Source organism: Salvelinus alpinus, chromosome 2 (assembly GCF_045679555.1).
Source record: "Salvelinus alpinus chromosome 2, SLU_Salpinus.1, whole genome shotgun sequence".
NCBI lineage: Eukaryota > Metazoa > Chordata > Actinopteri > Salmoniformes > Salmonidae > Salvelinus > Salvelinus alpinus.
This window is the reverse complement of record NC_092087.1, coordinates 124283176-124306613: the sequence shown is the minus strand read 5'-3', so window position 1 is coordinate 124306613 and position 23438 is coordinate 124283176. Positions and strand designations below refer to the sequence as shown.

Here is a 23438-nt window from a genome sequence, read left to right as displayed (position 1 = left end):
ATATACTACTATACGGTTAGGAACACAGGCATTTCGCTAAACCCGCAGTAACATCTGCTAAATATGTGTATGTGACCAATAACATTTGATTTAATTTGATACATTAAATTATATGTATAGTAGGCTAGCCTATCTACAATGTTTATGAAGCAGTGTGTCACCTATACTCCCTCTCCGGCCTCTAGGTCATCAGGCTGCTGATTATCCCACACACCTGTCACCATCGTCTCGCACACCTGTGCCTCATGACACTCACCTGGACTCCATCACCTCCTTGATTGTCGTCCCTATATCTGTCACTCCCCTTGGTTCTTTCCTCAGGTGCGTTGTTTGTGTTCATTGTTTCGTTTATTAAAACACTCACTCCCTGAACTTGCTTCCTGACTCTCAGCACACTTGTTACAGTGTCTACTGAATGACAATTTGAGAATGACGTATAGCCTAAATGTATGAAGGACATTGTAGAGTGTAGACCTTTAATTGTTGGTGATTTTTTTTTACAATAATACACTTAGACTAGCAAGAAGCATTGTTGTCATTTTAGGTCATTTTTCAATGCACTTATGAGTCTTACCTCCAGTCGGTTTTGCTCAGAAGGCTCTTAACAACACTTTAACGGAGGGAAAGCTGATTAAATTCACTATGGTAGTCGCCCTTGCCTTGGAGAGTCACGCTGACAACCATCATGTGATGGCCTGCAGTCCGTCAAGCAGAACCAAGGAGGTTGGTTTGCTACTGGGAGGGACCTGTAGGCTTTGTGCTCCACAGATTGGTGGGCAGACGCTTTCACAACTTCTCAATTATGTCAGTCATCAAAACCTGCCTCTTTCCACCCAAAATAACATGGATGGAGATGCCTGTGGTATAAAAAGTATTGTAGGATAAACATTCATTTCTCTTAAAACCGCACCGCAAACCCGGGGGAGCATTTATTGATGAGTTCATAGATGGCAGAGGAAGTGTTATTAGCAGAAGATGGGAAATGTGTGGGGGTAAGTGTTGATTCTGTTTTGAGAATTGGCTTATTGATGATTCCTCTAGATTTTTGTCTATTTCATACAAAGACTGACTAGATTTTCTTTCAACGCTTTTCTAACATAGTTGTGCCTTCTCTACAAGTATATCACTTTTTCCATTTTTATAGGGAATATGAGATACACTACACGTTGGAGATCTAACTGGCTTTCAATATATTTTTGATCCTTAAAAGCATGCTTGCCATTTCCCTTTGATGGCTTTATATGGTAGGCTACAAATATGGCTTATATATAGTATGGCTTACTTTCAGATTTTTCTTTAATGTATATGATGGCATGGCAAAGGTGTTGGCCTATTGTAGTGGACTTCAAACCCGAGCCCAATACACATTACTGTGCATGTGTTGTGGCCTACAGTGCATTCTGCTGCGTGGTTTAAACCTCTCTGCATTCATCCCTCAGCCAGTGCTTTCAATTCACTAAGGAATGCAGCTCATCTAGACCAGCTAAAGCATCAGAACATCTAAACTGCTTCTGCAACTTGAGCTTATAAGTGGATACCATGTCACTGGGACTTTTAATGGAAACAAATATGTGTTTTTAAGATAGTTAAAGCCTCTTATGAACTTCAATACCAGCCACTGAATCCAGGCTTGTCAGAAGACTGGAGCGACCTATTGGATGTTACAATGCTGCATTGTCTCTTTTCGGCCATTTTCATGTGTGGTTGTCTGTTAGTCTCTCCCGCTGGCCCTTTTTTAAGAAGATTGAATTAGGTTCCTAGGCTAGCCATGCTCCGCTATGCTTTTTATTGTTCACCCTAACTTCTCTGAAATCAGGGCCTTGTCTGCCTGTTTGTTTTACGATGATCGCAAGATGGAGGAAGCCTCAACTACGTGAGTGGTAGGCCCCAAAGTGTTTGAGTAATCTTTATAGGCAGTTTAGACAAGGACAGCTTTTGTTCTGGATTGAGCTCCATATCTGATCTATGTTAAAACATTTACATCAGGATGGTTTGAGTCTATGAACTCTATACGGAACTATAAAATGGCCCTGGGTACTTTGTTTACACTCGTCTATTCAGTCAGCCAATATAAATATCAGTATATCTTGAGCACTTGTAATCATGCTATAGGCTACTACTGTACACCTGCTGTGGAGTTGTAGCCTATCAGATATCCAGATCATTATTTTAGCTCTTGTCCTTCTTATGTGTTCTTGTTGTACTATGCCTCAACCATTCACCCCCATACCTGCTGTCCACAGCTGACTTTCACAAAAGCAATATGGCAGCTTCTGTTGCTTTCTGCTGTACTCCTGGTGAGGTTTGGTTAAGTTTGGTTAGTAGGGTGTAGTTAAGTCCTCTCTCAGCAACTGATCCTGTGCACTGGGGGTGTCAGTTAAGCTGGCTGTGCTGGAATTCAGAATCTGGACAGGGGGCTAAGTTCAGGCAGGACTCCTGACTACTACACCACCCCTAGGAATACAATAACACAGTACTTCTACTTAGCCTAGTATGTTTATGCAGAGCCATCATGCCCATAGGGGCACAGGGGCACGTGCCCCCTCAGAATCTTTTTTGTATTTTTTGTTTTAATTTTGTGTTTTCCTGTAATACTACGAGCCACTTAGATATGTTATGAAGTTGGCTTTAGCTAGCCCAACTACAGTAGGTTCCCAGTCTCCCAACCTTATAGCTAGCTATCAAGAAGCCATTGCAGGCCATCAATTAAGTTAGTGTAGTTATCTTGTATGCTGACACAAAGATTCTGGTAGTTATTGGTCGTAGTAGCCTACTCTGATTCTGTCCCACTCTGAATAATAGAATAGAGTTGGGCCTTGTAAAGGGATTTTCTGTCAACTTTACATTTAGATGACATTTTTTAAATTGTACTGTCAAGTTTGTCCATAACTAATTCTACAAGTTTTTATAGTTTTTACAACTATCTGTAGTGTGATTTAAAAGAAACTTTTCCTCAAGCCTTTTCTTGAGGTTGGGGAAAAAACAAACACATGAAAACGTGTACAGTAATTCTGTGTTTGGCAGGTGGATTCCAGCAGGCTGACTAACCAGGGCTGTATTCATTCAGGCACGCAACAGATTAATAATAATAACGTTTTTCAACCGAAAAAGAAAACAAGTATTCTTATTGGACAAGTCCAGGTTGTCCCTCCCTTTTTCAATCCATTATCTTCTGTTTCGTGCCCAATGAACATGGCCAAGGTCCAGTACAGTACAGCTCTCCTTGTCCCAGACAGTATCCAACCCATACCCTATTTATGATGTATTAAACGCTTGTACATGCAAAATCATGTACTAATCTCATAATTTACTAATCTCATAATTCCATACTAATCCGGCCACAGAAGAATTGAAATGAACCATTTCGGACTCTGACACCCTTATACACTATGCTGTCATTGTATAGTGGCACTAATCTCGGCACCCAAGTCTTGCATGCCAGCCAGCTACTCGATTTGTCACAAGTCTGTCACAAGGCTATAGCAACACATTTTGTGGCAGCGGTTGTTGTCAAAGTAGCCTAGTAACAGTAAAAGTTGTATACTTCACTTAATAATTGCAGATATGTTTATCCAGAACTGATCTATGACATGTAACCTACAGTTGAATGCTCATAATATCAATAATACTATACTGTAACCATTGTAGTGTAGCTACATTCAGGTCAGCGTCCCTATGAAAACTGGTTCTGTACATCACAGAAAGCTGTTATGTTGACAGGTTGATTTTAAATCATCATTAAGCATAATGAACTATGGTTATGTGTGTTTTCTATTGAAATGCCCAATGACCTGTTTTAGTAGTATTTACAGTCACAGTTGGTACTGTTCTCTTCAACACTTACACCTACACCACATGACTCCATTAATGAAACGATCATAGATATATGGGTCAGGAATTGTGCTATCTAGAACCTAAAATGCTTATTCTGCTGTCCCCATTGGAGAACACTTTGAAGAACCCCTTTTGGTTCCAGGTAGAACAGAGGGTTCTACATGGAACCCAAAAGGGTTCTACCTGGAACCAAAAAGGGTTCTCCTATTGGGACAGCCAAATAATCCTTTTGGATCCCTTTTTTCTAAGTATATTTAGGACCCTGAGTTTTACCTGTAACTAGGACCCTGAGTTTTACCTGATAACCTGTAATTAGGACCCTGAGTTTTACCTGATAACCTGTAATTAGGACCCTGTGTTTTACCTGATAACCTGTAATTAGGACCCTGAGTTTTACCTGATAACCTGTAACTAGGACCCTGAGTTTTACCCGGTAAATAGGACCCTGAGTTTTACCCGGTAACTAGGACCCTGAGTTTTACCTGGTCAGTATATGTGCTCACAAAAAACCCTGGGCCCTGGTCATATTGTATGATAAAATTATCCAAATGTTATCAGATGTCTTGAATGTTTCTCATCAGGTTTTGCATTGTTCCTACTTCCTACAGGTGTAGGATCTTAATTTGACCAGTTTCTCACAGCAGGAAAATAATCCTGGAGCAACAGGATGATCAAATGAAGACCCTACACCTGTACAGCATCTCCTAATGTTTTCCTTTCTCTAGTCTCTCACCAAGTCGCTGCTGGCCGTGGCTTTCCTGTCCTCGTTCGGTAGCTCCATGCTCTATGGCTACAACCTGGCCGTGGTCAACTCTCCTGCAGAGGTAGGAGGCACCACAATAACATCTCTATGCAGTAAGACACTGCAGGCCTACATGCATTGAAATGGTTGTGAACAGGGAAATATACAATTTCAGTGAGATACATACAGTCAATAGGAATAGGCCTATTGTGAATATACAGACTCCATGACCGAACCTATCCTTTTTATAAGTACATATGTACTGGAGTTAGTGGACTATAACATAGGAGCTACACAAACTAAGACACTATATGTATTGTATAGGTTTACCACCATGAGTATTCTGTTCATGCCGTGTTACTACTCTCCTCGAGTAGTGTGAAATTGCTGATCTGGGGTCATTTTTGCATTTTCCCCACTATTGGTTAACGTTTACATTATGAGAGGGGAAGCTGATCCTACGTCTGTACCCAGGGGAAACTTCACACGTGAGCCGAGCCATGAGTCTTGTCCCCTGATTTCCTGGTTGTGGTAGATTTGTTTTGACCTGGATGGTTGAACCGGTTCAGTGTGAACTGTGTCAATTCAGTCAGCCTCACATTAGACCGTGTTATTTCCACAATGGGAACGGTTGACGTTGTAAGGCCTGCTACTGCAGAGCATTTCCATCTTAGACTTGGATAGAGATCTTATAAGCTAAATTGATTTGTCTAATGGAGACAAAATGGTGTCATAAAAACATAACACACAATGGCCATTGACGTATACTTCCATAGACAATATAATCGCACATTTCCACAGCGATTATTGGTATCTGAAGTTGAATCAGCCCAGTGTCTCTGGGTTAGAGATGATGAGTATGCCGTGTCTCTTGTCTAACTCCCGTTAGACAGCTCTGCAAGCGCTATGATGTCAAAATACGTTTGTTACCAAATACGGTGTTTCGCTAAGCAACTATTTTAATGTACTCCCGTTACGGCCAGTATGTTAGAAAAAAAAGAGAATGTCTAAGTAAAAAGGTACAAGCAACATTTTCCTCCAATGTATTCAGCTGACTTCTGCATCGCATTAATGAGTGATTTGCATTGGAGGTACCGAATACGCTTTTTTTTTTCGGTTGCTTGTACATAAAAAATAAATAAAACATTTATTGTTACACACCGGATAGGTGCAGTGATTTTTTTTTTTTTTTTACAGAGTCAGCCATAGTAGATTTTCACCTTTTCGGCTCAGGTATTAGAACCAGCGACCTTTTGGTTACTGGCCCAACGCTCGAACTGCTAGGCTACCCACCGCTGGCCGCTTGCAGAGCTGTCTAATGGGGGTTTGAATCGGAGCTTCCTGGGCGTTAAAGAAGAGAGACATCATACTCATCTCTAACCCACAGACAGACACGTGGGCAAACCAGGCCGTACATGACGCATTGTTGCATGGTAAAATGAGTGAAAATGCTACCACGGTAAAATGAGTGAAAATGCTACCACCTCCCTGTCTCATGGATACCTGATGTTACTGTTCTTGTGGTTGATGATGGGGATGATGATGATGATGATGATGACAGGGTTGTTTTCTTTAGTGATGGATATTGCAATGTTTTTCATTTCAATCCCATTGTCAAATCTGTCCACAAATCTGTCTCTTCTTACAACCATTTTAGGAATGTTTATCGATTACATCCCTGTCACACAATCCCTTGCTCCAATTGTTGGTTCCCTCCTTTTATTGTCCTTGCTTCAAATTCCCCAGTGGACATACAGTATAATTAGAAATGTGCACGGCTCCAAAACACAACCTAGTCTTTCACATCGGGAAAACAAGCAGAAGAACTGTCCGACAAATCGGTGGTACTCTTTTGGCACTATTGTGGAAGTCACGTGGGGAATCAGGGCCATCAATGACCCTCCTTCCTGCCAAATGGGTTGTCACGAGACTGCTGTGTCTATTCACAGACCTGGGTTCAAATACGATTTGAAATCTTTCAAATACTTTGCCCGCTTGTTTTAGTCTACCCGGATTGTCGGATGAGTGAGTTAAGCACGTTTGCAACTATTCTATTGGTTACATTGTGCCAGGCAAGCTCAATCAAGCCCAGCTTACATGTTTCAAATTATTTCCAATAGTAATTGAACCCAGGTCTGTCTCTTCCACTGAGAGAATTGTATTCTGCTGCTCTGTTTCAGCTAAGGCTAGAGAGAGGCAGAGAGAAGAAGATGAATTAATTACATAATAGTAACACCACGCTGATTCAGAGACAACAACGTCATTAGAGAAGGAGAGAGAACAGGAAAGGAGGTCCTGGAATTGAATTTTAGCCGTGACCTGAGAGAGAGAGAGAGAGGTACACTCTTAGAAAAAAGGGTTCCAAAAACTTATTTGGCTGTCCCCAAAGGAGAAGTCTTTTTGGTTCCATGAAGCTACCCTTTTGGGTTTGATGTAGAACCCTCTGTAGAAAGGGTTCTACATGGAACCTAAAATGGTTCTACCTGCAACCAAAAATAATTTTTCGAAGGGTTATTTTATGGGGACAGTCAAAGAACCCTTTTAGGCTCTAGATAGCCTTTTTTCCCCTAAGAGTATAGTCAGATGGAAGACTAGGATGTGGTCTATTTGACTTCATAATGTGTAATTTTTCCCCAAAAGGGATTCATTCTTTCTCCTACATTATGATCCAAAAACCCTCCAGTTGACTCAATCGGAAAAAATGTGTCATCTGCTTTATCAAAGGGCCAGCTAAAGGATATGTGCCTGTCCGTTTTAAAGGGAGAGCAACAAAACAAGTGTTCTGTGATCAACACTTGCATGGTACTGTACATGACGTGTGTGGTAGATTCACCTATGCAGTATGCTGCATGTATTTTTGGAACAGCATTAGGTGCAAACCTCAAACCTCATTGTGTTACTTTAAATAAGGAAGTGGAGTAACATAAGTCTATCAGTATACTGTACATTAGGCTATGAGCTCACTAATCGGATTTGACTTCAACTTACAGCCAAGTGATTTAAGCCATTCAACTCAATGAGTCTGTAATGGTCGGTTGTTACCTTATTCTCTGGCCCTTCCTGACCTCTGTTCTGATGTCAGATGACAGCGTTTAAGCCTCCATTGTCATAGTTGTATTATAGTGCATAGCCAGGCTTACAGTGCATTCGGAAAGTATTCAGACCCCTTGGCTTTTTCCACATTTTGTTACGTTACAGCCTTATTCTAAAATTGATTAAATAAATACAAATGATCATCAATCTACACACAATACCCCATAATGACAAAGCAAAAACTGTTTTTTAGAAATGTTTAGAAATGTAATAAAAAACAGAAATACCTTATTTACATAAGTATTCAGACACTTTACTCAGTACTTTGTTGAAGCACCTTTGGCAGCGATTACACCCTCGAGTCTTTTGGGATGCTGTATCATAACAAAATGTGGAAAAAGTGAAGGGGTCTGAATACTTTCCGAATGCACTGTATATACCTGCACTGAAATTGAGTGAAAATAGATTTTCCTTCATAATCTCTCTTAAAAGGGAACGAAAACGCTCCAGACAAATATGACGATGCCAAAAGACACACATGTAAATAGTTAGAAAATAAAGGCCGGGGTATTGTCTGTTGATCCCATCACTTCTAGACTCTATTGTGTTGATATGACTTCCATATCTACATTCTACCCTTTCTCCTTCTCCTCGCCTCCCTCAGTACATAGACTGAAAAACAGCTTCTATCTCAAGGCCATCAGACTGCTAAACAGCAATCAGTAACTCAGAGAGGCTGCTGCCTACATTGAGACCCGATCACTGGCCACTTTAATAAATGGACCACTAGTCACTTTAAACAATGCCACTCTAAATAATGCCACTTTAATAATGTTTACATATCTTCATTACTCATCTCATATGTATATACTGTATTTGATAACCATCTATTGCACCTTGCCTATGCTGTTCGGCCATCGCTTATCCATATATTTATATGTACATATTCTCATTCACCCCTTTAGATTTGTGTGTATTAGGTTGTTGGAGAATTGTTAGATTGCGTGTTAGATATTACTGCACTGTCAGAACTAGAAGCGCAAGCATCTCGCTACACTCACATTAACATCTGCTAACCATGTGTATGTGACCAATAGAATTTGATTTGATAAAGCAGCTTTGCAACCAGACAATGGCGTCTGCTTCTAGCAATTTCTTCTGACTTGACATGGTATCTACGGTATGTTTGACACTTCCTCCCTCTCTTCCTCCTCTCTCAGTACATCAAGGCATTCTATAACCAGACGATGATAGCAAGGAACGGGACGGGTCTGGACGACAAGAAGCTTACGTTGTTCTACTCTGTCACCGTGTCTGTGTTTGCCATCGGGGGCATGGTGGGCAGCCTCATGGTGGGCATACTAGTCACCAGATTTGGAAGGTAAGACTTAGCCCCAAATCTTAGACTTGCCCCTCCAGCCATAATTGACATGACGCCATTGACATAACGCCATTGACATAACGCCATTGACATAACGCCATTGACATAATAAAAAGCATGAGCTGGCGCACACCCAGAGAAAATGATTTAGTGTAGAGGTGCTGACTAACAGAGAATAAACTGTAAGCTGTGGAAATGGAGTCGAACGGTCCATATCTATAACCTCCCAGTCATTTATTTGGTTAAAAAAAACACCAACGTTGCGGCATCACTGTGCCTTCTTCAGGGTAATGTAACGAATGCTTGAACCAGGTTATGTAGACAAACAGTGACACCCATTCCAAATGGGAACTACAAATGTGGCTCATGTGCACAGTGTAATAGCACTACAAAAACATCCTTCTTCAGACACCCACATATGTCAAAAAATCCCTGTTAGCGGTATCATCTCATGCAAGACCAAGGGAGTAATCTATCTCATCACCTGTTCATGTGGAAAAGCCTACATAGGACAAACGAAAAGACAAGTAAAACCACGCATAGCTGAACACCGCAGCTCAATCAGGTGTAAGAACACTGACTATCCAGTAGCAGCTCACTTTGTTGAAGCTAACCATCCCATATCATCCCTCAAATACAAAGGCACTGAGCATGTTGCTCTACCAAGGAGAGGAGGGAACATGGAGATCCTACTACTACAGAGGGAGGCTTACTGGATATCCCATCTAATAACTTTAACCCCTAGTGGTCTGAATATTGACTTTGATCTCAGGCCCTTCTTATGACCAATTATATTTTCTGTGAACAGGTCTTGTAAATGAATATAGTCTTTCTACAGCTTATCGGAGTACACCCTATATGTTCCCCCTGTTGATGATGCTTATTGTGCATTATGGTTGAACCAAAAGAATACATGTCACAAACATTGAGTGAAATTGGAAATATTTAAATATATGGGTGACATTAAATGAAACCATGTATGTTGATGCTAATGATAACAATTAAATAATATATTCAATATGCTGTGAGTCTTTTTAACAGTTTCGCTCAATTCATTCTGCTCAACCTAGCAATTACGACACACCCCTCACTATTGTCATTGGTTGCACTAATTGCACTGTTTGTCTACATAACCTGGTTCAAGCATTTATGACATTACCCTGAAGAAGGCACAGTGATGCCCAAATGTTGGTGTGTTTTTACCCAATCAATTACTGAGAGGTTATACATATGGAGTGTGCGACTCTCTTTGTTTTAATAACGTCATTGACTGATCAGTAAACAACTAAATGACAGTCACATTCGTCTGTGACCACTCTTGTTGGTGCAAGTGCCTGACAATGTCTACACCCCCTTGAACTTTTTTCACATTTTGCTGCCTTAATAATATTCAATCTAAAAAGGGATTAAAATGTATATATTTTCTCTACAGATCTACACAACTTAGTGGAAGGAGTGGAAGGAATTTATAGAACATTCATAAATGGATAAGTCTCCACCCCCCGCCTGAGGTAATACTTGGTGGAAGCACCTTTGGCAGCCATTACAGTTGTGAATCATTTGGAATAAGATTCTGTCAACTTTGCACAACTCTTAGGAGAACATACTGTATATTCATTGTTTTTGGTCAAAATTGCTCAAGCTCAGTACATTTTGTTGGGAATCATTGATGGGCAGCAATATTCAAACCTTGTCTCTGATTTTCAAGTTGTCCTAAGAGTTGTGAAAAGTTGGTAGAATCTTAATGAAAATGATTCACAGTTGTAATGGCTGCCAAGGGTCCTTCAACCAAGTATTAACTAAGACTTATCCATTTTATGATATTTAATATTTTCCTAATTTGGAAAATGTTCTATAACTTTCTTTGACTTTGAAAATGTGGAGTAAGTTGTTTAGATGTGTATGAAAATAAATCGAATTGAATTCCTTTTTAGATTTCATTTTAAGGCAGCAGAATGTGAAAAAAGTTCAAGGTGTGTAGAATTTCTACAGGCACTGTAATGTCAATGATGTGCTGCATCAAAGAAAATGCCAAGGTGTTTGAGAGATCCTCGACCGAGAACTGGATTTTGATTAAGATTTTTGCGAAAATGGGGAAAGGAAAAGAAGTCAATGGAAAACTGGTCCAACATCTAAAACTATTGATTTACTCTGTAGAAAATGATATATGTTGGAAATCATTCAGACATTTATGCATACTTAGGCTACATCTCTTTGCGTTACGAAAGTCTTACATTTCAATCGGGTGTTTGAGGATATTGGACTTCCAGTATGTTGAAGCCAATGGTTTGTCGAAGGTTTCTCAGGCATATTGTTCTGCTGTCTACAGGAAAGGGACCCTGGTGAGAATCACATGTCTGGTGTTTATAGCTGGAGCCTTCATGGGCTTCAGCAGGACCTTCGGCTCTCCAGAGATGATCATTGTTGGACGCTTCATCACAGGGGTACACTCAGGTAATGCAGTAACAGAGAATAATACCACTATGTCCGACCGTCCTTAACATGTTGAGTAAGGATTAGGAAACACTATTTGAGGGGGTAATCATAAGGCATTCATAACACATGCTGTACGTAACTTGACACCTGACGCAAGTATTCTCTCTCTCTCTCTCTGTCTCTCTCTCTACTGCACCTGCTGTTTCAACCTGTAAATGCTCGGCTATGAAAAGCCAACTGACATTTACTCCTGAGGAGCTGATCTGTTGCACCCTCTATAACCACTGTGATTATTATTTGACCCTGGTGGTCATCTAAGAACGTTTGAACATCTTGAACGATCTAGCCTTAATGGCCATGTATTCTTATCAGCTCTTATCAGCAACAATGCTAGCTATAAGGTTAACTGCTAATACTGAATCTGATCTGTGTAATGTCCATACCCCCCTCCCTCCAGGTATCTCTCTGAGTGTGGTACCTATGCACCTGGGGGAGATAGAACCTCTATGACCTCTCACCTCTGTTCCCCTCCCTCCAGGTATCTCTCTGAGTGTGGTTCCAATGTACCTGGGGGAGATAGCACCTAAGAACCTGCGAGGCTTCCTGGGCCTCGTGCCTAGCATCTTTATCTGTCTAGGAGTCTTCATCGCTCAGATCCTGGGGCTACATGAACTACTGGGAAAGGTGCAGTAAAATCTTATCCTTAATATCTTAGTTCATAGTTAATCTTCTTTGTTGGTCTTTTCTTTGGCGTAAATAGATAAAGAACTTTTGGTGAGATAAAGACAAACGAAACGTAACCGCTTAAATTCTGACGCCCTCTAGTGGCATTTTCTAAACCCCGCATAATATTGTATACTACCCTCATAAAGTACATTTCGGTTTACGAACTATAAATCCTACAAACACATGCTTAGTACTGTTACAAAGGTAAGAACTGTGGGATTCTGATAAAGGTGAAAAAATGGACAAAACAGAGCCCGAGATGCAGCAGGCCTAAATCCCTTGAAATGATTTTTATTTTTTTTGCTGTTGGTTCCCCTTCATGGGGAATAAGATATTTTAAAGTCTAGGCTTGAAATAAAATATGTTACCATTTACTGTTCCCCAAAAATATGTATATATTTTAAATAATGGTGGCACTCTAAACATGAACACAGCCATTTTAAAAGCGTAGGGCTTGTGCAAAGTTCCATGCCTTCATTTGTCGTATTACAGGAATTATATGCATATGAAGAGAAAGATGAAGTCTCTACCTATCCATTGATGTAAATATATCCCCTGTCTGATTCCTAGTTCGTGCACTAGATACGAGAACACATGACGTCTCATGGCCACGTGAAACCAGTTGCGTCTGGTTTGGGTAGTGAGTCACTGTTCCAAAATGGCTGACCGGATTTTCAAATCTGACATCTTAAAATTACCATAGCAATCAAAAATAAGACACAAACAAGTGAAGAAACCTCTAACTTATTTTCCCATTCACTATTCCTGTTGTAAATGAGAGAGAGTTTAAGGATGCATGTGGAGGATGCAGGTAATGTGGATAGACAAAGAAATTCATTGCTTTACATTGACCATCAGGGTGTATCCTTTCCATGCATACTAAATGTTTGCACTTTTGGTGACTTGACCTACATTGCATACTCTATGAATATATCCATGATATATGGCCTTTATGGGGGGGCAGTGGTGGGGGGGGGGAGATTCTTATGACATTGCCAGTAGTAAGATTTTAGTAAAATTTCCAAAAAGACAATGGCTATGTCTTTCAAATGATATGTCACTTTATTTTCTGACCTATTTATTTATTTTAAAAAATGTGGGGGGGGGGGGGGGGGGGGGGAGTACTTTCCGGGCCCTGTACCGGGCCCAAATCAACCGCTCGGAGTTTAACAGAATAAACTCACCCTGTGACGTGCTGGTGAAGCCTAAACATTGGAGGTATATTAAAACTACTCTGCAATGAGAGAAGAGTATGTGACAGTCATTTTATTTCAGACTTTTCTTTGGAGAAATGATATCCTCCTCTCAAGGCGGAACTATCAAGGAATGTGATCTGAATACATTTGCAGTGTGTCCCAGTTCTACAGTAATCAGATCAGTCAATAGTATCGACCCACGTGGTAGACTCATCTTTTACGATCATCTCCATTCAGCACACTATTTGGCTGCTTTTTATTCCATTGCTTTTTATTTTTTATTCTACCTTCCTTCAAACTTTGTTATATCATTTTTTTTTAAAGAAACTCATATTGATCTTTTGCTGACCCTATATCCTTTGGCCTCTAACCCCTCAACAGGAAGAGCACTGGCCCCTCTTCCTGTCTCTGGTGGTGATCCCCACCATGTTCCAGCTGATGCTGTTGCCATGGTTCCCAGAGAGCCCGCGGTACCTGCTCATAGAGAAGAGGAATGTCCACGCCACCATCACAGGTGAGGAGGCTCCGTCCATTAGGAGGATATAGTTGATAGTTCTTTCTTTCTTTTCTTGGCATATAGAGTAGACTGTAGAAGACCTAAAAGACCTGAATTGCTATTGTAAGGAGTATTATATGAAGAGATGCAGATTTTCTGTTTGTTCGTTTTTTGGGGGAAAGCTGTAACCACAGACCAATACAACAAAGACTTGTATTTCAATACTGTCCATACTCTATACAACCCTAGCTGTGCTGTACTCACCAGTCTAGTAAAGTGAGATTCTCTCCCCAGCTCTGAAGTGGTACCGGTCCAAAGTGAACATCCAGGCAGAGATCGAGGAGATGCAGGAGGAGCAGCGGTCCATGTCCTCGGTCCAGACCGTGTCGGTCATCGGGCTGCTGAAGGACCGGAGCGTCCGATGGCAGGTCATCACTATAGTGGTGGTTAATATTGGCATGCAGCTGTCCGGTATCGACGCGGTGGGTCAGTGTGTGTGTTTGTGTTTGTGTGTGTGTTTGTCCATACATTCATGCATACATGCAGGAGAGTGTGTGTCCCTGTGTGTACAGGTGTGTGTCCCATATGCCCCTGTCACCACCACCACTATATTACTGTACAATACACCCTAGACACACACACACTGGTCCTCATTACTGTACAATACACCCTAGACACACACACACTGATCCTCATTACTGTACAACACCCTAGAAACACACACTGATCCTCATTACTGTACAATACACCCTAGACGCACACACTGGTCCGCATTACTGTATAATACACCCTAGACACACACACACTGATCCTCATTACTGTACAATACACCCTAGACACACACTGGTCCTCATTACTGTACAATACACCCTAGACACACACTGGTCCTCATTACTGTACAATACACCCTAGACACACACTGGTCCTCATTACTGTACAATACACCCATGACACACACACACACACACACACTGGTCCTCATTACTGTACAACACCCTAGAAACACACACTGGTCCTCATTACTGTACAATACACCCTAGACACACACTGGTCCGTATTACTGTATAATACACCCTAGACACACACACACTGACCCTCATTACTGTATAATACACCCTAGACACACACACACTGATCCTCATTACTGTACAATACACCCTAGACACACACTGGTCCTCATTACTGTACAATACACCCTAGACACACACTGGTCCTCATTACTGTACAATACACCCTAGACACACACTGGTCCGCATTACTGTATAATACACCCTAGACACACACTGGTCCTCATTACTGTACAATACACCCTAGAAACACACACACTGATCCTCATTACTGTACAATACACCCTAGACACACACACTGGTCCGCATTACTGTACAACACACCCTAGACACACACACACTGGTCCTCATTACTGTACAATACACCCTAGAAACACACACACTGATCCGCATTACTGTACAACACACCCTAGACACACACACACTGGTCCTCATTACTGTACAATATAATACACCCTAGACACACACACACTGGTCCTCATTACTGTACAATATAATACACCCTAGACACACACTGGTCCGCATTACTGTACAACACACCCTAGACACACACACACTGGTCCTCATTACTGTACAATATAATACACCCTAGACACACACTGGTCCTCATTACTGTACAACACACCCTAGACACACACACACTGGTCCTCATTACTGTACAATATAATACACCCTAGACACACACTGGTCCTCATTACTGTACAACACACCCTAGACACACACACACTGGTCCTCATTACTGTACAATACACCCTAGACACACACACTGGTCCTCATTACTGTACAACACACCCTAGACACACACACACTGGTCCTCATTACTGTACAACACACCCTAGACACACACACTGGTCCTCATTACTGTACAACACACCCTAGACACACACACACTGGTCCTCATTACTGTACAATACACCCTAGACACACACACTGGTCCTCATTACTGTACAATACACCCTAGACACACACACTGGTCCTCATTACTGTACAACACACCCTAGACACACACACACTGGTCCTCATTACTGTACAATACACCCTAGACACACACACTGGTCCTCATTACTGTACAACACACCCTAGACACACACACACTGGTCCTCATTACTGTACAATACACCCTAGACACACACACTGGTCCTCATTACTGTACAACACACCCTAGACACACACACACTGGTCCTCATTACTGTACAACACACCCTAGACACACACTGGTCCTCATTACTGTACAATATAATACACCCTAGAAACATACACACACACATCTTCGTTTCATAGTCCAAATGGATTCCCACACACACACTGATCCTAGTGACATGGGCCCTTGGCCCTTCAGCACCATGTGGATAAGCACTCGTGTACATGGTCTCATGCTGGTCCCCATCTCACAGCACGGCCACGCTATACTGCTTTCTCCTGTCGCAGCTGCTCCAGACACGGAGCACAACAGCTCTAATGTTATATCAAAGAACCCCAATGTCCACCTTTTAGAATTCCGAGGAGGACTTTGTAACCCATTTCCTGCTTGGTGATACTAAATTCTAGAAGTCCAATCAGAATTCTACACAGGGACGGGCAAATACCATGTGTGGATGTGACCTATTTCCATGAATGGGTGGAAAAATCGATGTATGTGTGGATGGTGGATGGTTACTGTGTGGAAGGTGGATGGTTACTGTGTGGAAGGTGAATGGTTACTGTGTGGATGGTGGATGGTTACTGTGTGGATGGTGGATGGTTACTGTGTGGAAGGTGAATGGTTACTGTGTGGAAGGTGAATGGTTACTGTGTGGATGGTGGATGGTTACTGTGTGGAAGGTGGATGGTTACTGTGTGGAAGGTGGATGGTTACTGTGTGGAAGGTGAATGGTTACTGTGTGGATGGTGGATGGTTACTGTGTGGAAGGTGGATGGTTACTGTGTGGAAGGTGGATGGTTACTGTGTGGATGGTTACTGTGTGGATGGTTACTGTGTGGATGGTTACTGTGTGGATGGTGGATGGTTACTGTGTGGAAGGTGGATGGTTACTGTGTGGAAGGTGGATGGTTACTGTGTGGATGGTGGATGGTTACTGTGTGGAAGGTGGATGGTTACTGTGTGGATGGTTACTGTGTGGAAGGTGGATGGTTACTGTGTGGAAGGTGGATGGTTACTGTGTGGAAGGTGGATGGTTACTGTGTGGATGGTGGATGGTTACTGTGTGGATGGTGGATGGTTACTGTGTGGAAGGTGGATGGTTACTGTGTGGAAGGTGGATGGTTACTGTGTGGAAGGTGGATGGTTACTGTGTGGATGGTTACTGTGTGGATGGTGGATGGTTACTGTGTGGAAGGTGGATGGTTACTGTGTGGAAGGTGGATGGTTACTGTGTGGAAGGTGGATGGTTACTGGGTGGAAGGTGGATGGTTACTGGGTGGAAGGTGGATGGTTACTGTGTGGAAGGTGGATGGTTACTGTGTGGAAGGTGGATGGTTACTGTGTGGAAGGTGGATGGTTACTGTGTGGAAGGTGGATGGTTACTGTGTGGAAGGTGGATGGTTACTGTGTGGAAGGTGGATGGTTACTGTGTGGAAGGTGGATGGTTACTGTGTGGAAGGTGGATGGTTACTGTGTGGAAGGTGGATGGTTACTGTGTGGAAGGTGGATGGTTACTGTGTGGATGGTGGATGGTTACTGTGTGGAAGGTGGATGGTTACTGTGTGGAAGGTGGATGGTTACTGTGTGGAAGGTGGATGGTTACTGTGTGGAAGGTGGATGGTTACTGTGTGGATGGTGGATGGTTACTGTGTGGAAGGTGGATGGTTACTGTGTGGATGGTGGATGGTTACTGAAACCAACTATATGTGTGCATTTCATCTACTTTTCCTGAACTTGTCCGTATTAGAGGATGTGTGTTGTTGACATTCATTCATTTGACTGGGAATACTATAAGCCAACGTTGACATGTTGGACCACAGCATTGATTAAATATATCTAATTTGACAGATGGGATTTAGGATGGTTGTGACAGCAATTATGATGAATCAGCCATGAATAATAAGAGCTTAAGAATGACCATTAGCTGAACGTTGCATATTTGTTTAGCCAGGTTAAAACAGACGGCCATGTTTAGTATGTACACTCAGTTACTAATGTTGCTGTCGATGATGATGATGATGTAAGCGCTGTACAGCCCAGAACACTGAACAATGGACTATTCAAAGAACAATGCAACAAAGATGTAGCCCTACAGTATGTGTATTCAACAATGTACATGTTCACTACTCACAGTTCAGCTACTGATCTACACCTCTCTCTCTCTTCAGATCTGGTTCTATACCAACACCATCTTTGAGAACGCAGGTATCCCAGTCCCTCAGATCCAGTACACCACGGTTGGAACCGGAGCCATCGAGGTTATTGCTGGATGCGTAGGGGTAAGCAAGCTGTCATTGGATTACTGTGTGAGCACAACCGCTGAGCATGCTAGCTTAGCCTGGTTCACCAGACTGAAAGCTGCTCTCATAGGTGAGTGAAGCATTCAGTCTGGTTTAACCAGGCTAACATTAGCTAGCCTACTCTAGTCTGAGGTGTTATTCTTATTGTCTGGTAGCTGGTGGTAATACTCACTTCCACACTCCTTTTGGACAAGCTTGTACTTTAGCTATAAGGCCCTCAGGAACTGTTAAGCATATATCCACTGAGATACTATAGTCAAACCACAGCTATATTATATACAGTAAATTATGTATACATTCTTTACAGCACGGCTCTGGTTCAGACCATGTCTGTTCCACATGGCACACTATTCCCTATATATCCCCCTTTGGGTCCTGGTCAAAAGTAGCGCACTACAAAGGAAATAGGGTGTCATTTGGGATGCAGCCCATGACTACAGTTTCTAAAGAGACATATAGGTCAGTGGACATACTACTGGGTGCTGAGCTATTCCAAGAAACACAGTCTCTGGGTAGCAGTTTGCCATTTTTCCCATGCAGAAGCATAACATTGACATGTTAAGTTGTCAGCCAATAGAAATAACTTGTTCTCCTTTGTCCCGCCTCCAGTGCTTCACCATTGAACGGCTGGGCAGAAGACCTCTGATGATTGGTGGATTCACCTTCATGGGAATTTGCTGTGCAGGGATCACGCTGTCCCTCATGTTCCAGGTACGTTCATCTACCCATGAATCTTCCCCTATAGACACAGGTCTAGGATCAGTTCGCCAGACCTGGAATTCTGCGTTTTCTGTGAAAAGAGAAAATCTGATTTCAGGTCAGTTTATAGAAGAACAATGCAACCTTCATTACTATTAGTCTGAATCGTGCAGACTCTCTTTGTGTTACTGTCTCTGTGTCTTTCACTGTCTCTTTAATGAGTACAATCAGTAACCAGTCAGTCGATTATTTGTAATGTGATGACTGTCCTATGGTCTCTGATAATGACTGTCCTATGCTTCCATTCGCTGCCCATTAAGTCCCACTACATCAGTGTTGCCTGTGTGGTGGGGATCATCGCTGGCTTCTGTATAGGACCAGGTAAGACATCTACCCTGGTGGTCTGCTTGTTTGTTTATCTCTGTCTCTGTTTCTCTCCTTCAAAACAAGGTTCTATACTCAGGACGTATATCTCTCTCAGTAGAAGAGTGGGTACTTCTTCTTTTAGCACAAGGGGCTATAATGCTACTCTGAGAAGTACATTTAAGTTATTTAGCAGATGCTGTTATCCAGAGAAACTATGGTTAAGTGTCTTGCTCAAGGGCACATCAACAGATTTTTCACCAAGTTGGCTCAGGGATTCGAACCAGCTACTGGTTTCAGTTACTGACCCAAAACTATTAACCTCTAGGATACCTATAGCACTTTGAAAGTTCCACTTTATCCAATAGACACAGCCTGTTATTTTCTAACTAGGAAACACTGCTCTCTGGTGGTGGAATATAGAAGTGCTCTAGGAAAGGCAGCCAAAACTCCCCTCACTGTTGACCCAACATAAATAGCTACTCTATTGTATTTCATTAATCCACTAAATGAGGAAATCATAACTGCCACGGTAACAGGAACATCCATTCTTACACCCATTTGTTTGTGGCTCGTCGGCTGAACGCAACAGTTTATTAGAATGTTGATGGTGGCTATAAGCATGATGAATTAGACCAACACCAGTTTACATAATGTAATCCGTCAAGCAGGCAAAATCCATACATCAAGCTCAGATGAGGATTTTCTGTTTGCCGCAATTAGATTTTCAATGGCTCATTGTTCATAATGAATATTTTGGTGTGTGTGATGAATATGCCTCCTTGAGACAAAAACTTGCATAAACAATGTGAAGGAGCTCATAGTACTGCAGATGTCGACAAAATGCAGAGCCCTACTTATTGACTATATTATCAAGCCTTCTCCCCATGTCATTATCATGCTCAAATAATGAGGACTAAACTTGACACGTTCATCACTAGGCTTTTACTAATGCATTATTCCTCATTCATAATATCTCTCATTTCTAACCATGATGAATTAGATATTTGGAGCAATGAAACCGTCTATAGATTCTACATATTATAGAGTTAACATATTGAGATACAGATGTAGGACCTTAATTTGATCACTCCTTTGTTGCTGAGAATTTTCAGATGAGCTTTGTGATTTACGTAAGTTCACTGAAAACCCACACTAACACATGGTTATATTGACAATATTGTACTTTTCATGTAGCCTACTTTTGGCCAGCTAATAGCCTAACCACCGATCGGGCAATATAATGGACTAAATGTTCAAATCCTGTTGCTGCAGGATTATTTGGCTGTGACAATACAGATCAAATTAAGATCATACATCTGTCTTACACCGATGGAATATAATGGTGGTTTCAATCCTCAATGTACTATCCTTACTCTAAAGTCTTGCTGTTATCAATATCAGTGGTTTGGTAGTTTGCCCAACTTCACATGTGATTATAACTAGTAGCCCATGATGTGATTCTATCATGGCTTGAAAAGTATATTTTTGTAGACTATGGCTGTGTTCACACATTCTGATATTCGATCCACTATTTGTTCTTTTGGCCAATCACATCAGATCTTTTCACATCAGATATTTTTCAGAGTTGATCTGATTGGTCAAAAGATCAGTTAGTGGAGAAATGATCAGAGTTGGGTTGGCCGTCTAAATGCCGCCAATGTGTCTCATTGTCTGTTTGTCTCTGTCCCTGTGTAGCTGGAGTACCCTTCCTGATTACAGCAGAGCTGTTTAAACAGTCCCATCGTCCGGCTGCCTACACCGTGGCTGGATGCCTCAACTGGCTGTCCAACTTCACCATCGGCTTTGTCTTCCCCTTCCTACAGGTCAGAACTACTGGCCTACAATTACTCCTGTACACACGTTTTACCCCGGTATATGTTGGCATTTTAGTCGTGCCTTTTTCACGCCAGCTCTCGATCCAGCTCCCTATTCCCTCGAACTCATCTGTAGTAGTAAAGCAGTAGTATAGTAGCAGTATAGTATTAGTATAGTGATAGTATACTAGTAGCATATTGGTAGTATATCAGTAGTATAGTAACTATATATCAGTAGTATAGTAGCAGTATAGCAGTAGTATATTAGCAAATAGTAGCAAATGTTTTAATGAAATAAGTGCCATCGTCTGAAGATCCAATTCGCATGGTGTTCTGTTACTGTTACTGTTCCCTCTGATAATCAATTCATTCAGCAAACAACTCTTTCCCCACCCCCAGATGTCGGCAGGGGCCTACTGCTACCTGGTGTTCTTTGGCGTGTGCATGGCAGTGGCGGCCTACGTCTTCTTCATCGTCCCCGAGACCAAGAACAAGACATTTGTGGAGATCAGCCAGCTGTTCGCGGCCAGGAACGGCATGCTGGAGGAGGAGAGCAGCGAGCTGGGCGTCGCTAAAAACCTCAAACTAGCCAAGATGAACGGCTATGGTGCCGTCGACCTGGAGTACGAAGTGATGGAGAAGAAGAAGTAGAGAAGGGGAAAGGGAGAGAGAGAGCGATAGAGACGTGGGTAGTCTAAAAGTGTCTCTTCATCTGTACTGATCTGAAAACACCCCACTGGGCACAGACGTCAGTTAAACGTCTAGTTTTGATTTCCATTTGGTTGAGTTGTCAACTAACGTGAAGTCAATGTGAAATCAACATAAAATGTCACCATGATATTGGCTTTGGGTTAAAAGTTAGTTTAAAAAAAAATGCCAAAATGCCCTTTTTGCAAATCCAATTCGTTTCCCACGTTGATTCAACGTCATCACACTGAATTGATTTGTTGTAATGACGTGGAAACAACGTTGATCCAACCAGTTTTGGCCCAGTGGGACAGAATAGGTGAAAGCAATGTGGTGGAATTGGTGGACTTTGCTTTTCCCTGCCCAGTTAATGCAGACCAAGAAAAACCATCTATTTCGATTCGTTGTTCAGTATTTCATTTCGTTCTTCTTCTGAATCTGTGTTCATGGTGTACAGACACCTGTGTCAGTCTACCACCACAAACCCCCTTATGGAAGACCTCTAGGATAGTGTGTGAGATGTGTGGTGGTGTTTAACATGTTCTCAATGGTGTCGAAGTTTAATTATGTCCATATCTATGTAAATGAAAAACATTTTTGACGGAAATCTATCTCCATACCGTTCCAAAATGTAACATTTAATGTTACCAGTTGTACAGTAACCTACATTGACTCTATGTACTGTTTGGAAGTCAGCACGTCTATAACCATTAGGTTCCACTCTCTCAGTTATATGTGCCTCTCTTTCTGTGAATCACGCTGAAAGTCTTCTTCTCTCAATCTGTCTGAAAACCTTTCCTACAGTATAGAGGGAATGTATTTATTTATTGACACAGCAACAGTATCATGATATGAATGCAGTATCTGACGTTTACCATTTTCCCGATCACTGGTTTTGACAGAAAATGAGGTCAGTCCACATCATGTGAATGGTATAGTTTTAGAAACACTATCAGGTGTTATAATGCCTTAACAACATATTCATAGCACATTATAAGGTGCTATGATCCTTTATAAGGCTTCATAAGAAGGTGCTCCAAGTGTTACAGTGTCTGTGATCATGTTTACCTTGCTTAGCTGAAGAGAGAACCAATAACTTGAGTTTGCTTGTTTATGTATTTTTTCTTCTCTCTTTTGCGTAAGAGAGTTTGTAAATGTGGCTACTGTAGTAGTCATTCCATATTCCGAGACAGGATAAGTTATATATTGTACGTTATATTGTACATGTTAAACAGATATGCACAAGAAAGTGTGTAGGAGGATATATACATTATACACTGAGTGTACAAAACATTAGGAACACCTTCCTAATATTGAGTTACACCCTCTTTTGCCATCAGAACAGCCTCAATTCGTAGGGGCATGGACTCCACAAGGTGTCGAAAGCGTTCCACATGGATGCTGGCCCATGTTGATCTAATGCTTCCCGCAGTTGTGTCAAGTTGTCTGGATGTCCTTTGGGTGGTGGACCATTGTTGATACACACAAGAAACTGTTGAGTGTTTAAAAACCCCAGCAGC

General features: G+C 41.7%; 1 protein-coding gene across 1 annotated transcript; it reads left to right on the top strand.

The window, feature by feature from the left end:
• The first annotated feature begins 787 nt into the window (after positions 1-787).
• Positions 788-23019, top strand: LOC139568554 (solute carrier family 2, facilitated glucose transporter member 9-like). Its single transcript, XM_071390470.1, has 12 exons — positions 788-992; positions 4560-4658; positions 8830-8990; positions 11320-11444; positions 11965-12110; positions 13730-13862; positions 14139-14326; positions 18221-18331; positions 18962-19063; positions 19372-19432; positions 21113-21240; positions 21631-23019. Exons 1-12 carry the CDS (start codon positions 948-950, stop codon positions 21880-21882), a joined length of 1551 nt encoding a protein of 516 aa, XP_071246571.1. The 5' UTR covers positions 788-947; the 3' UTR covers positions 21883-23019.
• Positions 23020-23438: the final 419 nt, after the last annotated feature.

Excerpts from the sequence above, each read along its gene's own strand:
- LOC139568554 (XM_071390470.1), top strand. The coding sequence starts at position 948 with ATGGCAGAGGAAGTGTTATTAGCAGAAGATGGGAAATGTGTGGGG. Across the intron at positions 14,327-18,220 it reads AGCTGTCCGGTATCGACGCG|ATCTGGTTCTATACCAACAC; the intron begins GTGGGTCAGTGT and ends CTCTCTCTTCAG. Across the intron at positions 19,064-19,371 it reads CGCTGTCCCTCATGTTCCAG|TCCCACTACATCAGTGTTGC; the intron begins GTACGTTCATCT and ends CTGCCCATTAAG.